The 22011-nt window shown below is 36.7% G+C and overlaps 1 protein-coding gene across 4 annotated transcripts in view; it reads left to right on the top strand.

Annotated features, from left to right (window-relative positions):
- The window catches only part of LOC121097832 (BTG3 associated nuclear protein), a 153144-nt gene that overhangs the window by 11119 nt on the left and 120014 nt on the right, over positions 1-22011 (top strand). For all 4 annotated transcript variants that reach the window (XR_005831098.1, XM_040615173.1, XM_040615174.1 and 1 more), the window contains 3 exons: positions 3657-3801; positions 5152-5246; positions 6552-6751. Coding sequence is in view for 3 of the 4 variants with exons in the window: in XM_040615173.1 (XP_040471107.1) it covers positions 3732-3801; positions 5152-5246; positions 6552-6751 (365 nt within the window). In the remaining variant the exon portion in view is untranslated. The remainder of the gene's footprint in view (positions 1-3656; positions 3802-5151; positions 5247-6551; positions 6752-22011) is intronic.

The raw sequence follows: 22011 nt of genomic DNA, 5'->3' as shown, positions 1-22011 counted from the left end.
TGTAGGCACTTTGCTCCCCTTTTTGGCTTTGATTCTGAGTATGAAATGCCAAGAACAGGGAGGAGTGTTTGTATTCACTTTCAACTCAATACATAAACAGGGAAATTGATATTTTAAAAATTTTGATGAGTAATGAAATAGGCTATATATTTTTAGAAGATTTAGTTCTGTTTCTCCATATTGATGCTTGTTGTGTCTTGAAATCTTAGGGCTGTTTTCTCAAATTTTGAAAAAAGATGTTACCTTTGGGAGGTAATAAGGGGCTAATGCAGTATGTTTGCTATGTGTGATTATTTCCATTATTCACTGTGATTAAAGCATGAGACAATTTTTAGTTTGTGCTGCTTTATACAACAGGAGTGGGCTGCTGGTGGCTTTATTAGGCCAGGTTTACCACAGTAGTGCCTGGGCTGGGGAAAGGGTGGGACAGTAAAAGAGCTGATCCGTCAGCTACGTGCTGCAAGAGGTCTGAAGGGTTTAGAAGCATCTGAGGTAACTGAGAAGCACCCGGGGCTGAAGCGGTAATGGAGGTGGGAGGAAATCACATCACTCTGATACACACCATAAGCTGGTTTTCAGTTTTGGCGTTGGGTAGGACTTGAAGCAGTCTCTTCCAACCCCCCAAAAAAGCCCTCCAGGAGAAGTGATGAGCGCAGTGTAGATCCACCTAAAAGCTCAGCTGGAGTCAGTTTGAGTTTGGCTGGCCAAGGCCTCCTGTAGTGTATGTGTTAATGGATTTTCCATTGTCTGGTTATCAGCTGTCTTCCCATACCCATCCCTCAGATAATGGCAAATTGGCTATAAAATACTGCTCTGTTGATCCAACTTCCATATGCTGCTTGGGGGAGAAGTGGGCATATCTCGTGTCCCTGTTGTAGTTTATCCTCAGCTTCCTGGCTTTCTGTTAGTATTTCTTTCTTATAGCTAAATGTTTGTTCCAGGTAATATTTCAGCATTGGCGGCTTAATGCCAGTGTACATATATGTAATTTAGATTTAATGAGGACTAGGGTTTCAGCCAGAAGAAAGAAAGGAGAAAAAAAACCAAAAAAACAAAAGATGCTTGGGAACATATAGCAAACTTCAGGCAAAGTAGTGTTTTACAGGAGGAAATGGTGGTAAATACTTCACTGAGTAGAGTATGTGGTAACTGTATTGGCAAAGTTATTCTGAATTTGTTTACTGAGGCTTTTTAAAGCTGATAAACTAATCTAATGCTGTTAATTTTTATCGAGCTTTTAGTCTTGGTTCTGAAAGGAAAGTTAGACCACTGCTAAAATTTTCTATTATAAGTTGAAATTCTGAATGTGGAAGATGGCCATGTTATTAGAGTTGTTGGTTGCAGTACCCAGTGGGCGTTGGTTTCCTAATCCACATGTCTAGTGTTAATAACAAATTTGTTTGTTTTCCCCTTATGTTTTGATACAGGAGCTCGCTGTGTCTGGTGACAGCAGAAGTGTATTTTGTTCTGCCTGTTGAGAAGGCAAAAATGTGTTCCATCAGGATATTGGCTAATTGCCTATAAGCTGTGTCTTAACACTGAAATTGTAATAAAATTTGTTTAAATGGAAATAAATACTAACGTTATGAAGATACATTGCTGTGTATGTGTAGTAGCTGTTCTACCAGTCATAGTTTGGTTGTTATGCCTGTGTTTTAAGGCTCCGTGACAGAATATTCCGGTGGTAGTTTTCTGATGTGAGATTGAATACTTTCAGACTATGACCCATGAGAGCTGGAGAGCAGATGTCAGAAATGTGAAATTATTTTTTGTTTGTGTTGAAGAAAGGTTGAATTTCAGTGATTTTTTTCTATAATGAATTTTGGAAGGCTAAATATGTGCATCACATAAAGTATTAAAGTGGATTTAAACAAAAGCATTGCAAATCCTTTGGAATGTTTTATAAAATATTGATGTATTTGTAGCTATAACTGGTTTAAATGCAACGTGAAGTATCAGGGAAATCTTGATTTGTGTAAATAGACAGTTTTAAAAGTTGGGTTTTGTTCGAGTTTGTCCTTTTTTAGTGTTTGGAGTGGTGGATGTCTTCCTTCAAGTTAAGGGCAGGGTTCTTAATATTACTAGCAGTATGTAACATTATGAAACAGTAACTGTAGCACAGCTGTTTTATTATGTTAAGCCTGGCTGGTTACCAGGATTTCTCAGAAATGGCAAATACAATTTGCCAAAATGGCATCCATATGCACTAATGTATTGCCAGTTTTTTTGGGCGTGCTGCCACAGTCTGTGCTGTCCCAACAGTTTTTCACCATGATCAGAATTTCAAATGACTCAGTATTGGCAGTGCTGGTATTTTGAGTAAACAATTCTGATGTGTGGGGAGTCCTCCTCCTGAGATGGGCTTTCGCAGTGTGCAGCGGTTGCTCGGGCCAGTCTCAAAATTCTTCTGTAGGTTGTGTTGCTCTCGTCAAAAATCTGTACTCCACCTGTCTGGCTTCATGGCTTTCTTGCACTCGACTGGAAGAGGGAAAGAGGAAAATAGGAAAATCTGTATGCATAGTTGGCTTTGATTGATTGTCAGCATTAAGGGATGAATTACCATTTCCATTGGTAAACCTCAAATTACCTCCGTAGTGTTTTTTGCTTCAGGTTAAAAAGGAAAAAAATGGGCCGATCCCTCAGTATTCAGTGTCTATCCCTTTGTAAACTGTGGGAAAGCACAGATATGAATGGTTCCAATGTTTTTAATTCAATTTTACAGGCTGAAGATTTCTCTTAAAACACTAATAAATAACCTTGACAGAGAATTCCAAGGGAGCAGGGCTGAGAAATATTTTTGCTTTAAAATCAGGACCATATTCTGAAAATGGTTTAATTAGAGCTGAGCTGTAGAAAAACCAGGCAAGTTCAATAGCCAAGTAACAAAAAGTCAAGTTTTACTCTAAGTCTAGTTACAATTGTCTGCAAGGAAGTTTCCTGTCCTCACTGAAAGTTTATGAAGATTTTAGAGGCCTGTTAAGATTCATACATGTAAGGATCCTGTGTGGACATAGGTCTGTACAGAATGCAGTAATTGCAAATCTAACATAGCTTGGGAACTTCATATGCTTTTGCAATCTCAAGACTATATTTTTACCAGCCAGTTCTAAATCCAGTTCTTTTTTGTTACTGTTTTCTTCAAAATGTTTACCTTCAGATGAAAGGCTGTTAGAACCTTTAGGTCTGCACTAAAGTCTGATCACTTCCAAGACCGAAGTAATAGTTTGTGAATTAAACCCCTGCAATTTAGCAATGGTCTCGTATGCTCTTAAAACTTCTAAAAAAAAAAAAATTGATTGTAAAGAAAATTATTTTGTATTTCGTACTGATGAGCTGTCAGATCTCTGAAGCTAAATGTTCTCTTGATCCTTTTGGAAAATGCAGAAAGGTGGATCAGCGAGGAAAGCTTGAGGTCCTGTCTCAGTCCTAGTGTAGAAAGATTTACTCATAGAGGTGATGCAGGTAGTTCTGTCCTTTGCTCTTTGATGAGGCTAGTGAATAAAGTAGCAGTTGATACCACTGAATGATCACTTTGTAGTTTGGTTGCTCCTGTTGGGAACTGCATCTGCTTTTATAGAGGAAGAATGAAGAAATCAAGGCAATACTGACATATCAAGTATGTCTGTATTAACACTCTTCTTGCTGCTGTTTTTCAGGATTGCATGACTTGTAAAATTCCTTACTTGTGGACCTGCAGTGGTGTTTGACTGGATATTGCTGCCTGGTCCTGAATGATGTCAGAACAGGATTTGGCAGATGTTGTTCAGATTGCTGTTGAGGACTTGACTCCAGATAACCCAGGTACAGTAGAGATTGTAGCGATAGCATGAGAAAGATCATTTATAATATTGCCAGTTAACAAGGTGGAAATCACTGTTGAGCTTTCCTTAAAAAATATAAAGCAGTGCTGCAGATTTTTTTGAGGTGCTTCTTAAGACTACATACAGGGTTTTCAATAGCTTAACTTGTATAACTTCAATACCTTTTAGATCAGTGGTTTTTTTTATTATTTTATTTTACTTTTCTTTTAAAGGCTTTATTGCCTGGGGCTTTTTTTGAGCAGGGATGGACTAGTCCCGAAAACTTTGAAAGAAATACGGCCTCCTGCAATCTTTTCTCCAGACCAAACACATGTTTTAGGCTTTCCTTCAAGTGAAAACTATCACCCATCTATTATGAATGGATATTCGCTTGTAAAATAGTTACTCTCATACATTATTAACATTCTTTGTACATACAGCAATTACAATAAAATTGAAAAACAATTCTGAAAGCAAATATTGTGACACCTCTTGCTTAGAACTTGACCTACTAAGTGAAAGCCTGTTGAGATCGGCTGTAGACGTTGATCTTACGCTGCCATTACACGTAAGTGACTGCAAGAACAGTAACTACAGTTACGGAAAATAGAAACACATATCAAAAAAACTATGATGCAAAATGGAAAAGTTGCTTCAGAAATGTTCCCAAAGAGCTGGAGGAGAAGCGGGGACCTGCCTGTCCTAGTAGCTTGGTGTTCAAGATTGTCAGCTGTGGTATGGTCAACCTTAAACAAGTCTTCCTTTGCTCAGTTGGGTAAAGGAACTTGAACCTGGTCCAAGGTGATGCTCTGACCGGGAAGCTGTTCAGGGCTCTACCTCTGGATTTTTATCAGCCAGGTCTTCCAGTTCTAAATTCCAATACTAAATTCTTTTTTGTTAATGTTTTCTTCAAAATGTTTATCTTTAGATGAAAGGCTGTTAGAACCTATAGGCCTGCATATGTAAGTATTTATTTTGGAACTTACTAATTCTTTTTATTGTTTTATGTAAACATGAGGGTTGAGAAACCTGTAGTGTCTGTCAAAGCAGAACAGCCAATGTGGCAACTCTGCTACGTCGTGGTAAGTTCCTTATAAAAAATAACCAAGGTAACGCTTCAGAGTTAAATCTTCAGAGCATTTGAAACAGTTTTAGGTTTGGATAAATGTTTTTTTGAGAAGCAGTAAACCATTGCCATATGTTCAAGAGAAAACCCAAGTGTAAATGAATACATACGGTATGTTAATTAAATGCCTTTTACATTTGTTTGTTTTATCCATTTAATGTATCTTCCATTTGAGCCTTGTCCTCTTGTGTTATAAACTATGGCAATGTTTATTTTTCTTTGCAGTTGTGTTGGAGAATCATGAAGTAACAGATGATGATGTAGAGCCTGCTCTGAAACGTCAGCGTATAGAAATTAACTGCCAAGATCCCTCTATTAAGGTTATGATAATGCCTTTTTCTCTTTTTATCTGTAACACCAATGAAGTTAGCTTTCTTAGTGAAATACATTAAAAGAGAAGAATGTAAACCAAACTGTTTATATGTAATGCTGGAATTATTCATAACCTTCTTGTAAATGTTTCTTCATTTTTGTGCATAATGATTGCCTAATTTTTCAATGTAAAATCAGTAACACAAAATTTATATGCAGTATAAATCGTCATCAGAATTAATTCCAGTGACTCAAACATCACTATTGGTACATTTTTTGAAAAGTGAATAAAGTTGGCCTACAAGATAAACTTGAGCATGTGATTATATTAGAATTTTTAGATTCTTTCAGCATATTTGAAATTATTATTTTAAAACAACATTCTCCTAATAGTTAAACCATATTTGGTTCAGGCTCAGTAGCTCAGGCTTTTCTGTACTTGCAGAACTTCCCCCGCTGTTCTTACCAGTGTGCTTTAGGTGGTGTGGTTTTTTTTTTTCTCTTGGAGCATAAGTATATGGGTAGTATTTTATTGCCACACACGTTACGTAGTGTCTAATTCTGTATTTTTGAAATGGCCATAGAAACTGTAGCTCTGTACTGAAAGAGCAGCAGGGGAGCAGCACTGTAAACCAGCTTCATGAGGTGTGTGGCTTGTGATGGAGGGCCACAAGATGGCACAGTTGCTGTTTGCAAAGGACAAAGCAACATTACCCTTTAATGGCCTATTTTTCCCAAGAGAAACCAAGTAGAATATGCTTTCTTTTGAATGAAATTGCTTAGGAAAACAGATTTTATTTATTTGCTTTTCTTGATTCGCTGCTCAGGGGAAAATGTAAGTGAGTGGCATTAATTGTCTCTGAGGTTATTTGTGTTGATATAATTTCCACTGTAATCATCTGAATTTATTTGTTTGGGCAGGAAAAAACCCCTTATTTAACTTTATCCAGGAGGATGTGTTCATAGATTTATAATCCTTTTGTTTTTATGTGTATCAAATGAAAAGCTTTGGCATGTCATTTTAAATGATTTTGTGGTGTATGAAATCATACTAACAAAGTGCTTAGGTGAAAATGTGTTTGGCTCAGATGCTTTTGGCTTCTAAATAAAGATCTGGAAGAATCTGAGAATGCTAAAATGCTCCTGGATGTCATCAGTTTTGTACGTGGCTGAATTTTGTCACTAGGCACACTGTTAGTTCCTTTAGAATTGTTTTCCAGTCACATTTATCTGGAGCTTCCTTACGTGTATGTTGCTGAAGATAAATGTCTAAGTCTTTAAAATCGGTTTCTTTTGCATTCTCCCCTTTCTAGTCATTCCTGTATTCCATTAATCAGACAATATGCCTGCGGTTGGATAGCATTGAGGCAAAGTTGCTGGCACTAGAGGCTACCTGTAAATCATTGGAAGAGAAGTTGGATCTTGTCATGAACAAACAGCATAGCCCCATCCAAGTCCCCATGGTGGCAGGTTCTCCTCTTGGCGCTACACAGACGTGCAATAAAGTACGATGGTAAGAAAAGAACAGATTACTCGTCAGTGTGCTTTTTAAAACAAAGTAGATCCATTTCTTTGGCATCAAGCTCTCCAGCTTTCTGTATAGCTGTCAAGAGCTTGGCATGCTGTTTATGAATGTAGAGTTAATTTATCTTGAAGGTAGTTTTTGTACCAGTTTCATGATGTTACTTAGAATGAGACACTGGTCCATGGACAGTTTGCAACTATTTCCACATTTCATTTTGACTTAAACCGGACTGATTCATCCATCCTCTGGAAAAGTCTCATCAGCTATTTTAGACAGGTTTTTTAGACTTGCCTGGCTTTTATTCATGTGCCTGTTTTGAGTTAATGAGTTCATAATCATTCTAATTGCTTCTCATTTTTCTTTTATTCACTAGAAATACAATGGTATTTGGTTTATGTGCTTGTTTTCTAAAGACTCTTGCTAGAATAATATCTGTGCTTATTTTGGGGTTAGGAGCCAGAGGTGGAAAATCTGTTAAATAAATCTAATCCACTTTGATGAAAGAGCAAGTTTTACCTGCAGTACCTTTTATGTATGAGTTGCCTAATATGGTTTAAAATATCTAAATCTTGACGTACATGTCATTTTACCCTGGACATGAAGCCAGCCAGAGAAGTATGCTTATCAAGAGACTCTTCTAACAACTTTTTCCTCCTCATTCATATTTTTATAGCTAAAAAACCCTTAATGCTTCTCTACATAATTACGTTTTATTCTCCATTACAAAGGTGTATAGACAACTTCCACATGCCATAGCATTCTAGTCAAACTTTGCTAACTTAACTAATATTTTGCCAGTCTTTCATCACTCCCCCTGAATTTTGTCAATATCTGAAAATTATTTTGAGTGTATCTTTTGGTGTGTTATACTGAGTATATAGTGCAGTGTTTCAGTTGCACTACTCTAGAGGTCTATAGAAAAAAATCAGTACCTTGCTTTATGTTGTGGGTCTTATCCATGTGAGGTAAGGAAGAAAAAAACCCCAACCCTCCATAAACATTACCCTTTTTCTACTGGATCACTACTTGGTCCCTGCTGTATTTTTCTTTCTTTTCTTTCAGTATTGCTATTTTTATAACAGGTATTTTATGTTAAAAAAATTATCTCAAGGTTGTAATGGCATTTCATTATGGTATCTTTCAGTTCATGCATTTACAAAACAGGTTGGAGCATAACCTTACTGCGAAAAGGGTTCAGAGTTTGAGATTTTTGTGTAAGAGGAATACACTCTGCTCACATAGCTGTACCTGTTGCATAATGCAGACTGTTACTTTACAAACGTTCATGGAGTATGATCACTTCTGATGAATGTAGTGTAACCTTTCTAAAAGATACCTTACTTGTGTTTAAAAATCTAAAATTATACAGAACCCAATGTGGTTTTTTATCTGTTTTAAAAGTTAAAATGTCCTTTTTATGTTCAGTGTAAATTTGGGTACTTTCTGCTCCTTTTGTTGTAACAAGTCACCTGTCCAGTTAGGAACAGTTGATGTACTCAAACTTTTCCAAAACAGTATTCATGTTTAGATGTCCAAATACAATATTTGGGCTCCAGTTCAGAATTCCCTTAGTGGTCTTTGTTCTTGTGCCTGTGATGAGCATTGTGACTGTTGGACAACCTCCTTTTCCCTTTTTCCAGTTAATTTTTCTTTAAAATAGGTGCTGTATCTACATTTACCTATGCTGTTGAAGGCTTCCCAGTCATGCACTGTAAAGGTCAATTATGGATAAATTCTATATCAAAATAAATAAAGTACAGGGAATAACTGTTTGAATCATAGAGCAAGTAACAAGAACATTATACCAATGTTTTCACTTAATACCCATTATCAACAATTACTTCTCAAGGAAGCTTCTTTAAATCTGTTGTTAATTTTTCTGTCATTGTATTAGCGAACTTCAAGTTCTTGTGCATAAGCTGAACTTCTTACTGTGGTTTGCACACAAAAGGCTTCAAAAACACTTCCAGAAATATTATGGCCCCTTTAGGAATCTATTAGTTTGTGATCGGTGAGTGCTTTTCTCTGTAAATTGTACTATTTTGAGTTTCTTAGGGGATTTGTCAGACCTGAGGTGTGGGATTTTTTTGTTTGTTTTTTTAAATTTCTGTAGCCATCAGTAATCTCTCCTGTGTGTTAATGGTGAGTTTGGTGTTTAATCTTTTGTTTTGGGTGTATAAATTTATGATGATGGCTTCTCAAACAGTCTGAACATAATTTAGATATCAGTCTGGAAGACTGTAAGATCCTCTGCCCCGAATACTTGTTAACGTTAGTATGAAGTTGCACATTATCGAATGCATCTTGCCAATAACACACTGAGGACTTTTTGTTCCTGTAGCAGTCTGTGGCCTATATGGCTCAAAAGAAAACAGTTCGGGGTGTATGTGTTTAACTTGGCGTTAGTAGCGTGTCAGTTTCACAGAGCTAGAATGTTTCATTGAATTCCCTGTTTCATTCATAAAAACCTTCAAGGCTTGTTGATTATTTCCAATTAAAGCCTGCAGGGACTGTTCTGTTGTATCAACTCTGTATAGTTCCCTGTTCCCCTTACCTTGCAGATGGCAATGGAGAGCTGCCAACAAGAGTTAGTATTTTGGACAGTGATTTTCAGATTCTACATCTCAATGATATTCTTGAACTTCTTTCTCCTCTTTCTACTGCTACAGTAATATACCAGGTTTGCCACTATTGAAAATGTAGTTAGCAAAAGCGTGTCAACCAGATGGTGCTGTGCTGCCAGTAAAGCAGACTCTTTTTTTTTTTTTTTTTTTTCTTTTTTTTTTTTTCTTGATAAATAACTGTGTGGTCTTTTCCACTCTATAGTGAATTTTGTTTATGGTGTTTCTGGCAATTTAGTTACGTGCATTAAGTTGTTGCAAATTTTACTTAATCAAAATCTGTTTTACAGCAGTGCACACAGTAAAGCGTATGAACCATGCGTTATAAAAAACAGCTTGATTGCTTTGTGGTATCTGTGCTTTTAAAATTAATTTCCTAAAACTTGTCGTTTGAAATATGCTTAAGTCATCGTGTGATGAAAACAAGGATGACTTGAACAGAGGAACTTTTTTCTGTGTCATCTTGGGTGGAACTGTGTAGTTGCAGTGTGCCAAGTGAATTCACAGCTACGCACTATGGCCTGCCTTGACTATGATGCGCTGTGTACAGCACTGTACACTGGCTGCTTATGAGATGGAGCGATAAAGTATAATCTGTCCATGTAGCTGCATTAGGGCGGCAGGTGCCTTGCTTTGTAATGGCTGTCAGATTTATGTTCAGTGATCAGTTGTCTTTTCTAGTAAACTTAATGTTGATTTTTTTGGGATAACTTATGCCTTTTTTGTGTGCCAAACTGATGTTTCCATGTCTTAAAAATTCTTATTAGGGAAATGAAGCAGAAGTTTTTATCAAGAACCACCCGGTGTTATTAGGTCCGAGGACAGAAATGCAGCTTTCTGTCTCTTTATTAAACACATGAGGAATTACATGCGTGGAAATCTTCCAGCATCCTTTCCTAGATATGTGATTTCTGAAGGCTTGCTGATGTTTCTTGAAAAGCGATGAAATACTGAATTCAGAAGTTACAGTACTGTTTGTTGCTCTTGATATTTTGTATAAGTACGTCTTCACGAAAGCTGGGTTTTCTCAGTTCTTTTGTTCATATTGTTTACTCTTACCCCCCTGTTCATTATCTACTAGTTAACTGCAGTACAGATGAAGAAAATAAAGGTTATGTGGTGCTGTATAATGAAAAATTTGTAGGAACAGCTGAGATAGAGAGGAACAATAGGCTAACTTTTAGATCTCCAAGTAAGAAGTTAAGCTACAGCAAAAATTAACAGGAGAACATTTCCTTTGAAAGTAAGTAATTCTGAATTTGCGAGATGTAAACTGTTCCGGGGGAAACAGCAATAGGCCATAAACAATACAGAAAGACTTGTAGCTGTGGTATTTCAATGAATTACCACATGAAAAACAGAACTAAACAAGCGTGGTTTCATATAGGGTTTTGTCCTACGTCTTCTACCTTTTCACTGGAGAAGCCTCACATTCCGTGCGGTCCATGATGCCTCCTGCTGTGGAATTTTGAAATCTCCCGTGACAGCAGCATATGTGACTGTTGGAGCTAGCTGCTGTGGGGTAAGGGATGAGACCTTTCTGACTTTCCTGTTAGTGGGGTGTAGCATTTGGGCTTGTCCTTACCCCAGCCTCAGATTTTAACAGGTGTTAATATCTCTGACCTCTTTCTTTTAGTCAGATTTGGACGTAAGAATGCAAAGTATTAGTTGGGATTGGAGAAACAGCATGATGTTAAATCTCATTTTCTTTGAGGGGGGGGAAAAAATAAGAGTTTTAGAAATTATTTTCTCAATCTTTAGTGGCTGCTGCTTAAAAATATGTAGTTGTCAGGATTGCCTACAAAGGCATAATGTTAATAGAAATTTTTAAATTTCTTAATTGGAAGAAAGACTGTCAGAAGGTTTCAGAACTAGTAGAATGGATGGCAAAAATCCTTAGATTGCAGAGAGTTATGTTGAACTATATGGAGCTCGAAAAGAGCCAAGAACAGTAGCAAAATAAGGTAATAAATTAGTGATGGGAGTATGTGTATTGTCCCTGTGTTCTGAGCTTTGTCCAGCTTTGTGCAGCATTAGTACAGCCCTGCTTTTCCATCCAGGAAGTGATTGACTCTCTTCCTCTGTCTGCAACATTTCCTGGCAGTATGGCTATTAAAAGCCTCTAACCTCTTTTCTTTATGAGGTACCATGCTGGTCAAAAATTCCAGTAGCTGCTGAAAGTTTCTTGGATATGAGAACTGGTGCAATGCCTGATGGCCTGTCAGAATGGCAGCCTCAAATGATAAGTCTGAAATTTAGCATGTGCCCAGGTCTTGAGATTTATAAATTGATGAACACACAGTGTGACAGTGCAACTGAAATCTTTTATCCATGTTCTGAAGTAAATATTTCATCCGAAAGATTTCAGTCCAGAAACAGTGTTATTTTTGTCAACGTCTTTCCATTCATCATTTTTGTGAGTGGGTAAGCCCTAGTGTAAATGGTTAAGGTTGATTGCTTCAGATAACATAGGAATTTGTTTTGGTTTTGCAGAGCCCTCCATCATTTGTTTTTACAGCTATTTTGTGCAAATACTACTTTGTACAATGCTGGTCTGTTACTTTGGAAATTCATGTTGGGTAAATAAATGTAATTGAGAGCAGTTTTAAAAAGTGTATTCATTTTGGAGAGGATTTAAATTTAAATTTTTTGTTTTCTTCGTACTTAATTATAGAAGTGCTTCTGATGAAATGCGGAGATTCATAGGTAAATGGAATTTTTCTTTTGTTCAGGCATTCTCCTTGAACCTTTGTTATGATGAAATGGAAACCACATACATCTGATTCTTTACCATATGCATTTGTGGCTAACTGATTAAGGATACTGATCCCTGAGAATTGCATGTATTTTTATTTTTAATGGGAGCTGGAGAGTTAAATGGAATTGCAGTTTAATGCAGTCCGTTAATGTGCAAACACGCATCCTTGAACAAGACTTGTTAGTGGGCTGGACATAAGCTTATTAAATTGGAGGTGCTTCAGACTGTCTTGTCTGCAGCTAATTGGGGTGTTGGCAGGTTCAATCAGCTAGTTTTAGAAAACAGCATTTTTCTTTTTTTTTGTGTGTGTGTGTGTGTCTTAAGATACAAAGCAAGTTTTTACATGCAAAAGAGAAGGCTTGATGCAGTTGTGTACCAGATGGGGTGTATGAACTTGCTTTATTTTTGTAGGTGTAGATCATTAATATGTTTGTTTTACCATTAAGTTTAATCAACAGGGTGTCATAGGTTTTGAAGAACAGGATTTGTCCATCCACTTTGTTTGCAGCGTGCCAGTTGGCAAGCCTTTTGGCTCTGGATTTCCCAAGTTCCAGATCTCTGTTTCTGGTGTGTGATAGTTTCGTTGTTTACAAGTGGTTTTTGTAGTCAAATAATGCAAAATTGAAAACTGGGATGATTTTAAGTGAAGTTGTAAAGCAATTGTAAAGGATTTGGGGAGGAAAGGACTGTAGGATGACTGTTCCTCTAGATCTAGCAAAACTACTGTTGCTCCTGCATAAAGCCTTTAGGAAAACAAACAAACCAACCTAAAGAAATATAATCAAGGTATTGTTATAAAACCCCAAATAGCTAGAATTTATTTTTTAAATATTTTTTTCCTGTGAGTTACCTCTTGACCAACCTAAATTCATGTTATCAGGTACTGAATAGCTTTTTCATTTTTGTTGTACTTTTATCATAAGGATTTTTATAGTTTATAATAAATAATCCGACTATGCTAATCTAGGCTTTTAGAAAGAATAGTAATTCTTCAGTCCTTATCGCTAAATAGTGGCTGTTGAGTCTCTGGTGTATATAGTTAACCTCTTTCCCACATCTGCTGTGGTTGATACTATAACTCATTAGGTGATGTAAACCACCATCAAAGATTAATTTATGGCTGGTTTTTTTGGTGTGGCTTTTTTTTTTTTTTTAAATTCAGTGATAAATAAATTAACACCGTAAACCTTTGGAATTGCTACTATCTTTAACTGAAGTTAAGAGCTAACTGTCTCTTCCTGGAAATACACCCTCTTCAGATCTGAATACTCTCAATTTCCAGGAAGATTTTTATTTTTTAAGTAGCCAGTTTGAAACAAAGCATGTATTGAGGAATTATAGTGTCCTGAAAGACGTATGGTATATGGTTTATTTTCAAGTTACAGGTACGTTACTCTGCCTGCTGTGAACCTGATCTCATGCACTGAACTTTAGATCTGAAAAAATATTTCTCTAGGAGCCAATTCAGTCCTGAAGACAACTCAGCAGGCAGCTCAGTAGAAGATGTAAAATTAAGCCACTATTTTGGGGGTGAGAGGGAGTGGAGTGTTACAGATGATGTCTTGAAAATACAGTCAGCGATTTGGGGTGTTCGAATGTATTACAAAGTTTTTATTTGGAGAAGCTTTGGAGCTCATCAGGTTTTCAGAAATCCTTGTCACTTTCTATGAGCAAGCCAGGTTTATTTATCCTTTATCTCATGTTAGAGCCCCTTTCTGGGGCCTCATCCAGCAGCGTCTTTAGTGCAGACCTTTAAGTCTGGGAGTGGCCGACAAAAACACAGATGAGCTGCTGTCATTGTTTTGGATTGGATCCTGTGGTATCAATAAATTACAACCTTTCCCTGCCACTTTCTGTCATCAGTCAATGGTGCTGTGCGCAAACATTTATTTTAAATTACCAGTTCAAGTGTCATGTCTGTAGCTTCAGCCAGTAAGGGTTCTGTTTAAAATTAACAGGTTTGTTTCATGAAGAATTGGGGATGATTGTGCTGTCCTCGTGTGAATAGCTCTTTCATGCGAGCCCACTCTGTTTATGTCTGGGCATGGAAGGGGTTGAAGGAAAATGGCATGATTGTCTGTGATCTATTTTCACCATGTTCATTTCAGGTACGCTCACATTTAGGGGACAAAGTCAATATTAACAAAATGTAAAGATCATAGTTAAAACTTCATGACACCAGAGGATTTTACCCATTTTCACGAATTTAAAAATTTTGTTTAGAATCTCAAGTTTTTAAAGAGCACATAAATAGAAGGAAAATTTTGATACTGTGCTAAAAAAATTGTGGCAAAGTGGAATTTTGACTAAGGGAGTCAGAATTTAAACTGCCATTCATAATTTTATTGATTGGTCCACGATGTTACTTTTCATGCCTTTAGGGGCCTCTGTTTTCTGTTCTGCTGTCTCCCTTTTATTTTTTTTAAATCCTTGCTGCAAAACGGGTGATAAAGGTATTTCTTAACAAACGCATTCATGTATAAACACATTCACTCACTCTTGCTTTCAAGTTGAATGTGTGAAGCATGTTTTGCATGGTTTTCTTAAAAGAAGGAGGTTAGCTACTATCACCTTACAATGCTAGCAAGTGACGAGCAGTATTTTAGCGTGAAGAATTGTCGTGGCTTGAAATATATAAGTGAACTAATGGAAAAACCCAAATACCTTCTTGAGGTGTAGTAGACATGCTTCTCTGAAAATTATAATTTTTGTCTTGCATTCAAAAATTCAGTTTATGAAACTGAACTGATCAAATAGAGGCATTCTTTGATTAGATGTCAGCCCCTCTTTCTTTAGCCAGGGCTGCAGAGTTAGATTCTTTGGCTGTGGTATGAAAAAACCCAGCCACTTGACATCTTTGATTCCCAGAAAACCACAACAGTGTTTTCCAAAGTTTCCTAATTTGTCACAATAGCTTGTCAGCCTCAACATCTAGAGATTGATTCTGGTCCTGCATAGCAGTAAGAATGCTACTTTACAACTTATTTTGCTTGCATTGGAACATGCATTTCATGTGTAAGTACCTGCTATGAATTAAGCGGACTTCTGTGATTCATTATACTTAGGATCAATACAACTTTATACTGAAAATAGTTTAAGAACTCTCATGACGGTGATTTTTTTTAATTATTATTTGCTTTATCCTGCAAGATCTACAGGAGCAGTGCTGCAAACAATGGTAATTCTTGCTTTGGACATTTCTGCTGGAGATTTAGATACTTAAAAATTAAGCCTGCCCTGTTAGTTGTCTGTCTGGAGTTTTTGTTATGGACCATCAGCAAGTGAAGATTTATTTTGTTTAAAACCATCAGTCTGAGAAGATTTTATACTTTTTTTGCTATTGGGAGTTAAAATTCACACAGGACTAAGGAGAAATGGCATCTTGGATTTAAGAAGCTTGCGTAGCAGTGCTCTCATTAGAATTTTGCATTCCATTATTGTTGCACTAAGATATTAAGGAGCCAAGTGTTTAGTAATTTGTTGTTGGGATTTGATAAATTGAGAAACAATGTATAACTTCCAGATAGTGTTGAGGTTGAGAGTGCAAGGTCAGTTATGGAATTAAAATAACAATTCAATACCAACATTTCATCTGTGTTTTGGAGAGTTCAATAATTCATGCATATATGGGATGGAACTTAATCTATAAAAGTGTTCAAACTGACCAAGATTTGAACTGTGTTGATTCATTCTCCCAAGTCCAACTTTTCTTAAGTTAATGGTTTCTGATGAAATGTCATTTATAGTAGCTCGATGATTCAAACGAGAGCCTAGCAGGTAGCAGCTGTTAACTTACGTCTGAGAAATGGATGCAAAATATGTGGCTTGGATCTCTTTAATTGTGGTGGCGGTGTTTAAAATGTGCCTGTAAGGCTTAAAACACTAGAAATAATATTTCAGAAATATACAATCTTGCACTCTTAAATATAATGCTAGCTAAGATTTTCAGTAGTACGCACTGAAAAGAAAGTCTTAGGTAGACTTCCTTCAAGGTTTAGGCAAAAGTTTCAGTCTTGTAGATGTGTTACGAGGCTTAGTATTTTACTGTTTGCCAGGTAATCGTACAGTAAGTTTTCCTGTTGTTAATTAGCCCATGACAAACGTGAAATCCATTAAATTAGGAGGTTTAAAGTGTTGGAAGTAATTTGTGCTTGCTCTGAACCACATGTGGGTAAACAGTTTATTTATTCCCACTTAGCTAATACACAGGAACTTTGTTCTGCATCTGAGACTTCAGTGAATCCTTTTATTTTGTAAAGAAAAACCTTATGTGAAAATTATGTCACGAAACCCAGGAATGCAGTTGTATGAAGTCCCGTGTGGCGCAATATACTGCTATTCACAACAGTACGCTCGGGAACAAGAGAACTGAATGCATACAGAACTTGCCCCTTGTGCCAAGACATTTTAGAAATCAACATCCTTTAATTGTAAGGGGATCTGAGAATGAGAGAGGGGCGTGTATGTGGGGATCAAAAAGGCTTTGAGTTTTATACACAGATTAGAGGGACATTTACTAGTGTAATTAGACTAAGAACATTTTAAAACCAATTATAGTAGTATTAAAATGTGGGTTAACCTACCCCCTTGCCAAATCCCGTAAGGTCATATTAGATGAATTCTGGGGAAGGCAGAACATTTACTTTAATTCTATGGTTCTGTGAGCATAACCAGCTCTTGCATTCAAGGAATAACTAATGGGTGCAGACTTGAAATTTGGTTCAGGACAAATGCCTTCATATGGCTCATGCTTTTCCTTTTGCCTAAATAAACACCATCATTCTTTTCAATCGTTTAATGGAAGTGGACATTGTTTACCTCATGAATGTTCTAAAATGGGTGAAAATGATTATTAGGATTATATTTTAGTGAAACTAAAAATTTTCATGTATTTGTAGTGCACTAGATTGTGGAAGCGTATGTTACATAAATTAATTCTTAAAATGTATAGTATATCAAGCATATAATAAACAGAAGGGGGCAGAAAAGCCTTATATATTCATTTGGACTCCCGTTTTGAGAGTTTAAATATTTTCAATGTTACGGTCTCTCAAGATGTTTGTGAGTTTGAAAATCCAGAAGAGCACTCCCTGGAAACTTTTCCTGTAAGTTGGGGTGTTTCATTCTGCGCGTACAACAGAACAAATGAATGAAGCAGAAAGCAGCGGATCTACTTGTGATATTAAAGGGGGCAAGTTTTCATTTTCCTTTGGAAAGGACTGAAATTTAAGTTGTGTTCGAAAATAATTTGCATACCAGTTTACACCAGATTAAAGTACCAGTAATACTGTTTTTATAAGTTGTTAAAACAGCTGGTCTTGCTACTTATGGAAAATAATGCATAGTAGTATAGTTTTAAAACAAATAGTCTACAGTGTTTTTGGAGAGTCCTACTTTTGCTTTAAGCAAGGTGGAAAAGAGCTATAGATGGATTCAGAGCTTCAAAAGGATGAAACAGCCTAACATCTAGCAAGGTCTCGGCAAGGTTGGTAAGATGGCAAAGAGCCAGTCTTCCATCTGCTTTATTTGGCAGCAGATGCTATTTAACTGATACATTTCCAAACGTAAAAAACACACTGTTTGGAATCTGAGTGTCTTTCCAAACAGAATTTTCCCTTTTTGTAGAACTGTACATTTTTGCATATCTTTAGCTAAATCTCTTTGTTCCATATTGAAGGGTGGAGTATGAGACAGGAAATCTGCTCCTAATAACTTCTAAAATTGTATTCTTTGTAAAAAGTGAAGAGTGGTATTTCTTTAACATCCCTGCAGGGTATATGGAAATTAAAGATTCAGTACCAGCTCTGAGAGTAGCAGCATCCATGGCCTTTCTATAAAAATGTGTGTGTGGTGGCAAGTGTACGTAGCTGGTTGGGTAATTACAAAAAGCCAGAAAAACTAAGATACATAATGGAAATTATTTATGAACCGGCTCTGTAAGAGCTGATTGAGTTCTGTCTGCAGAAACCTAGTGTTGTATTTATTTGCAGTTTGTTATCTGGAGACCATTGAGGCTTTCGTTGCTGTAACTAGTGTATTGAAAGCCAGTTTATAACACTGCTTCTGTCACCCCCAAACTCCTAGTGCCACGTAAGTCAGACTTATGCTGATATTATATATTAGAATTTGTAAGAAAATTTGGAAATTAAACTTTAATTAAGTAGCTAATTATATAATAAAGGGTTCAAAGTCTTTACTTTTGTTTCATACAATGTTTTCTAAACATATAGCAATTTCTATTTTAGTACTAAGGCTGCAATGGATAATTTCATTCCTAGTAACTATGTTCAAGATCAGCCAAGCCTACATATTTTGTTACGGAAAATGACTGTCCTTCCCTTATAGATCAGCCTTTCTCATTTCATGTTTAATACAATCTCCAGTAGGCTGCAGTACTACTGCTTATCTAGTTCAGGAAGTTAAGGCTCAAAGAAGGGTAATAACCGTGAATTTCTTTCTATACGGTCTGAAAAAAAGATATCTTTGCTGTTGTATTTTTACGAGTACATTTATCTTTAAAGGGGCTTACATTGACCTGTTATTTTAAGTCATGACCTGTCCTTTTCTTGTCCATAATTAGAAGACTAATAACAAGTGCCATTTCTGTTACAGTATTTTTCAGTCCTAGTTGTGTTGCTTGCACATGGCTGGGATATACTGGTTTCTGCCGCTTTTGTGTATCTGCTTAGGCCAAAAGGTTCTTTGGAGACTCTGTTTCACTGTGCATTTAATTTTTATGGAATTTCAGTTGTGTTCAAAGTAAGAGAAACTGTTTGTGGTGGTGGTTCTTTTTCTGTTTGTGGGTTTTGTTTTGTTTTTATTTTTTTAAAGCAAAGCTAAGGTATGAAGTTGCTTGTGTACCCATGCCGGTGTTGTAAAATTTCTGAAGTAATACGTTTGACTTTAAGTGGAGGTTCTTTGGGTCACTTGCAGCATTATCTGGCTGTTTGTTAGTTGGAGAACTAGTTGGAAATCGGTGTTGTCATTCATGAATGATTACACTTGGTTGTACAGGTGTGTTTAGCTTTTATCAGAGTGGAATAATCCACAGCAGATCTGAACAGCTTTTAACATTGGTTGATAAATTTGGTCTTAAAGCTAGCAATGGATGTTTTTTTGATTGTCAGCCAATTCAGAGGCTCTCTCTGTAGGTAAGGCTGAGTACAATAAACTCTATATAGATGTATTTTGTAACTTGGGAAATGTCTGGCTCATACATATTTGAGCTGAATATTTGATATTAAATGTTCTTAAACTGTTAACAGTATGTTTTAATAAATTCTGCATTTGCTTTATCTTTATTATAAATTGATTACAGCTTTCTCGGTTTTCAGATCCATGAATCTCTCTCCAGTGATGGCTAGTGTACTTTGGCTTGTCTTTTTACAGGACCTAATCATTAGTGCTGTCTTCATAATGTCTGCTCATATGTGATGTTCCAGATGCAAAGAATGCAAAGATAATTTTTGATGACTGAACTCTTACTGAGAATGATGGATAGCACTGCTGCTTTTCTGGCAATTGGCTGTGACTAGGCGAATGCATGGTTTAGGGACATTAAAACTTTTAACTGTTCAAGTGCGTATACAGCTCCTTACCCTACTGCAGGTGTCCCCCAAGTCTTCGTCTTGGTGAATGGTTTGGTTGTTGGCAAGCTTGTTTTCTCCTGGGAGATGAAGAGCTGTATTCATTTTTTTGGGCATAAATCCAATGTAATTTTGTGTATGCTTTGTGGCTTTGTTCACGTATACTATACTATAAATTCGTAAGTCGGTTTTCTCATTCCTGTTTGGATAGGGGATCTTAACTGTGTGTGCAGAAGGCAAAGGAAGCAGGTGGTCATCAAGAGGAAGGAGCATTTCAACATTATCTTCCTTAAAAGTGATTAAAAGATCCAAAGAGTGGCTGCTTTTGCAGATGGACACAAGTGTTGGTGAAAGATAAAAAAGGAAAAAAAAGCTAAGGAAAACACCACATTTCTAAAATGGTATTTTTCTGTATAATTTGAAAAATATTTAGATTTTCTTCATGGTAGGGCTAATTGTAATATTCCTTCAGAGCCCCCACACATGCATGACCTATACATTTAAGTTTTCATGTTTGTCCCCAGCAGTAAACTGGAAACTATTAGAGTTCAAGGTCTGTTTCCCAGACTTGCCCAGACTTAAAGCTGTGTTTGGCTGGAGATCTCTGGTACAAGCAGTCTGCCAGCAGTAACTCTGACTCCTGCCTTCCTGATCTATTCTCTTTCTGCATCTCCTTCTAATATGTACACTAGAGGAAGATGAGAATGATATCCCCAGGAGCCCTGCCTTCCAGATAAGCAGCACACACTATGTGGGCGTTGCAGTGACCACAAAGTATTATATAGGGAGGAAACAGCAGTTTGTGTAGGTGCGGCTAGCTCAGCGTCCCTAAGCCCAGCTCTCTGAGCTCCAATTTACCTATTTGCAGATGTTCTCATCTGCAAAGGAGGCTCAGAAATGGTCTAAACAGAGGGCTCTCTTCTTTCTTTTCTTTAACTGGTTGAGCGCTGCTACAAATATTCCATTAACTAGTCTATATTAGCGTGTCTAGGAAAACAAGAAGAATAACTTCTTGTCTGAAAATTTTGGTCTGAATTTTTCCAAAAGTAATTTTCATCCATTTGGAACGCTTTTGATATTGTACCTTGTGAAAGGTAGAAATGTCACTTAGTTTCTTTTGCTTTATTTTCTTTCTAAATGAAAACCTTGTCTGGGAAGAGGGAGGAGATGGTGGTCCTGGCATTGCCAAAAGTTCTTTTATTTCATTGGCTGCATTCTGTGTGATTGACAGGTTATTGGCAATGAAAAACCAACAGTTAAGACTAATGATCATATCTATGACTCACACGTTTTCCATACTGAAAAGTACCTTTGGCAGCAGTTTTCTTATGCAAAATATAGATCATCCTTTTATATTTTTTTAAAAAAGGTGGAAGCTAAATATGCACACTTGAAAATGTTTATTTTTTAAGAAATATTTTCACCTGTAATTTAACAGATCATTCTGTCAACTGCCTTTGAAAAAATTTCCCAAAATAATAGTATCTGTAGGTTGCACACATTTTAAGTTTCTTACTAAGTTGTATCCAAGAATAGGCAAATTGCAGAACCAGTCTCTGCTTATGGGGAAAGGAATATGTGAATGCAAATGGAAAGTACTAAAGCCTGTGCAACAACACTGGGTTTCTGAAGCACTCCCACTGACCCCCTTTAATATTTTCTTTCCATTTTCTCTGTGAGTATAGTACTGGCAGCAGTCATAGGAAGAATTGCTTCATTTGGGATCAGAGTGAATATCAGAAGCTTTCTTCCTCCTTCTCTGTGATTTTTGTTCTCTGTATTTTAGTACATAAGTAATGGTTAAAGTTGATTCACCTTCAGTATGAGATCTACAGACTGGAAAAGGAAATAATCCAGTATGAGGATGCACTAGGCTGTAATAAGTTTTAATGATATTTCTGATTTGTTTTGTCAGGTTAGCACAATATTTTGACTTTACATAGAACTCCTTGTTTAATTTTGTGTCTCTTCAGCACATTTATTTTTGTTGTCTCTTTAAAATAAATAAACAAACCTGAAAATGGAGATTAGAATGTCTCACAGGAAAGTTAAAGGGAAGCACATTCCCGTATCTGCAAGGAATCTTGTGGATATCCATTTCTTCTGTGTACTAATTGGAGTCTAAGCCAACCCTGTGCAACTCTCCTGTTTCAAGCATAATGGTGCCTTTTTGTATCGGTCCCAATTATTACTTTCTTTTTCTTCCAGGTAAGTAACTGCTCAAGTTTCACAGCATCAGCTCTGAAAAATTTCTGCCTTGTGATGCCTCATTTCAGAATTTGT

Source organism: Falco naumanni, chromosome 15 (genome assembly GCF_017639655.2).
Source record: "Falco naumanni isolate bFalNau1 chromosome 15, bFalNau1.pat, whole genome shotgun sequence".
Taxonomy (NCBI): Eukaryota; Metazoa; Chordata; class Aves; order Falconiformes; family Falconidae; genus Falco; species Falco naumanni.
The sequence above is the reverse complement of the archived record's forward strand: the minus strand, read 5'-3'. Positions and strand labels throughout refer to the sequence as shown.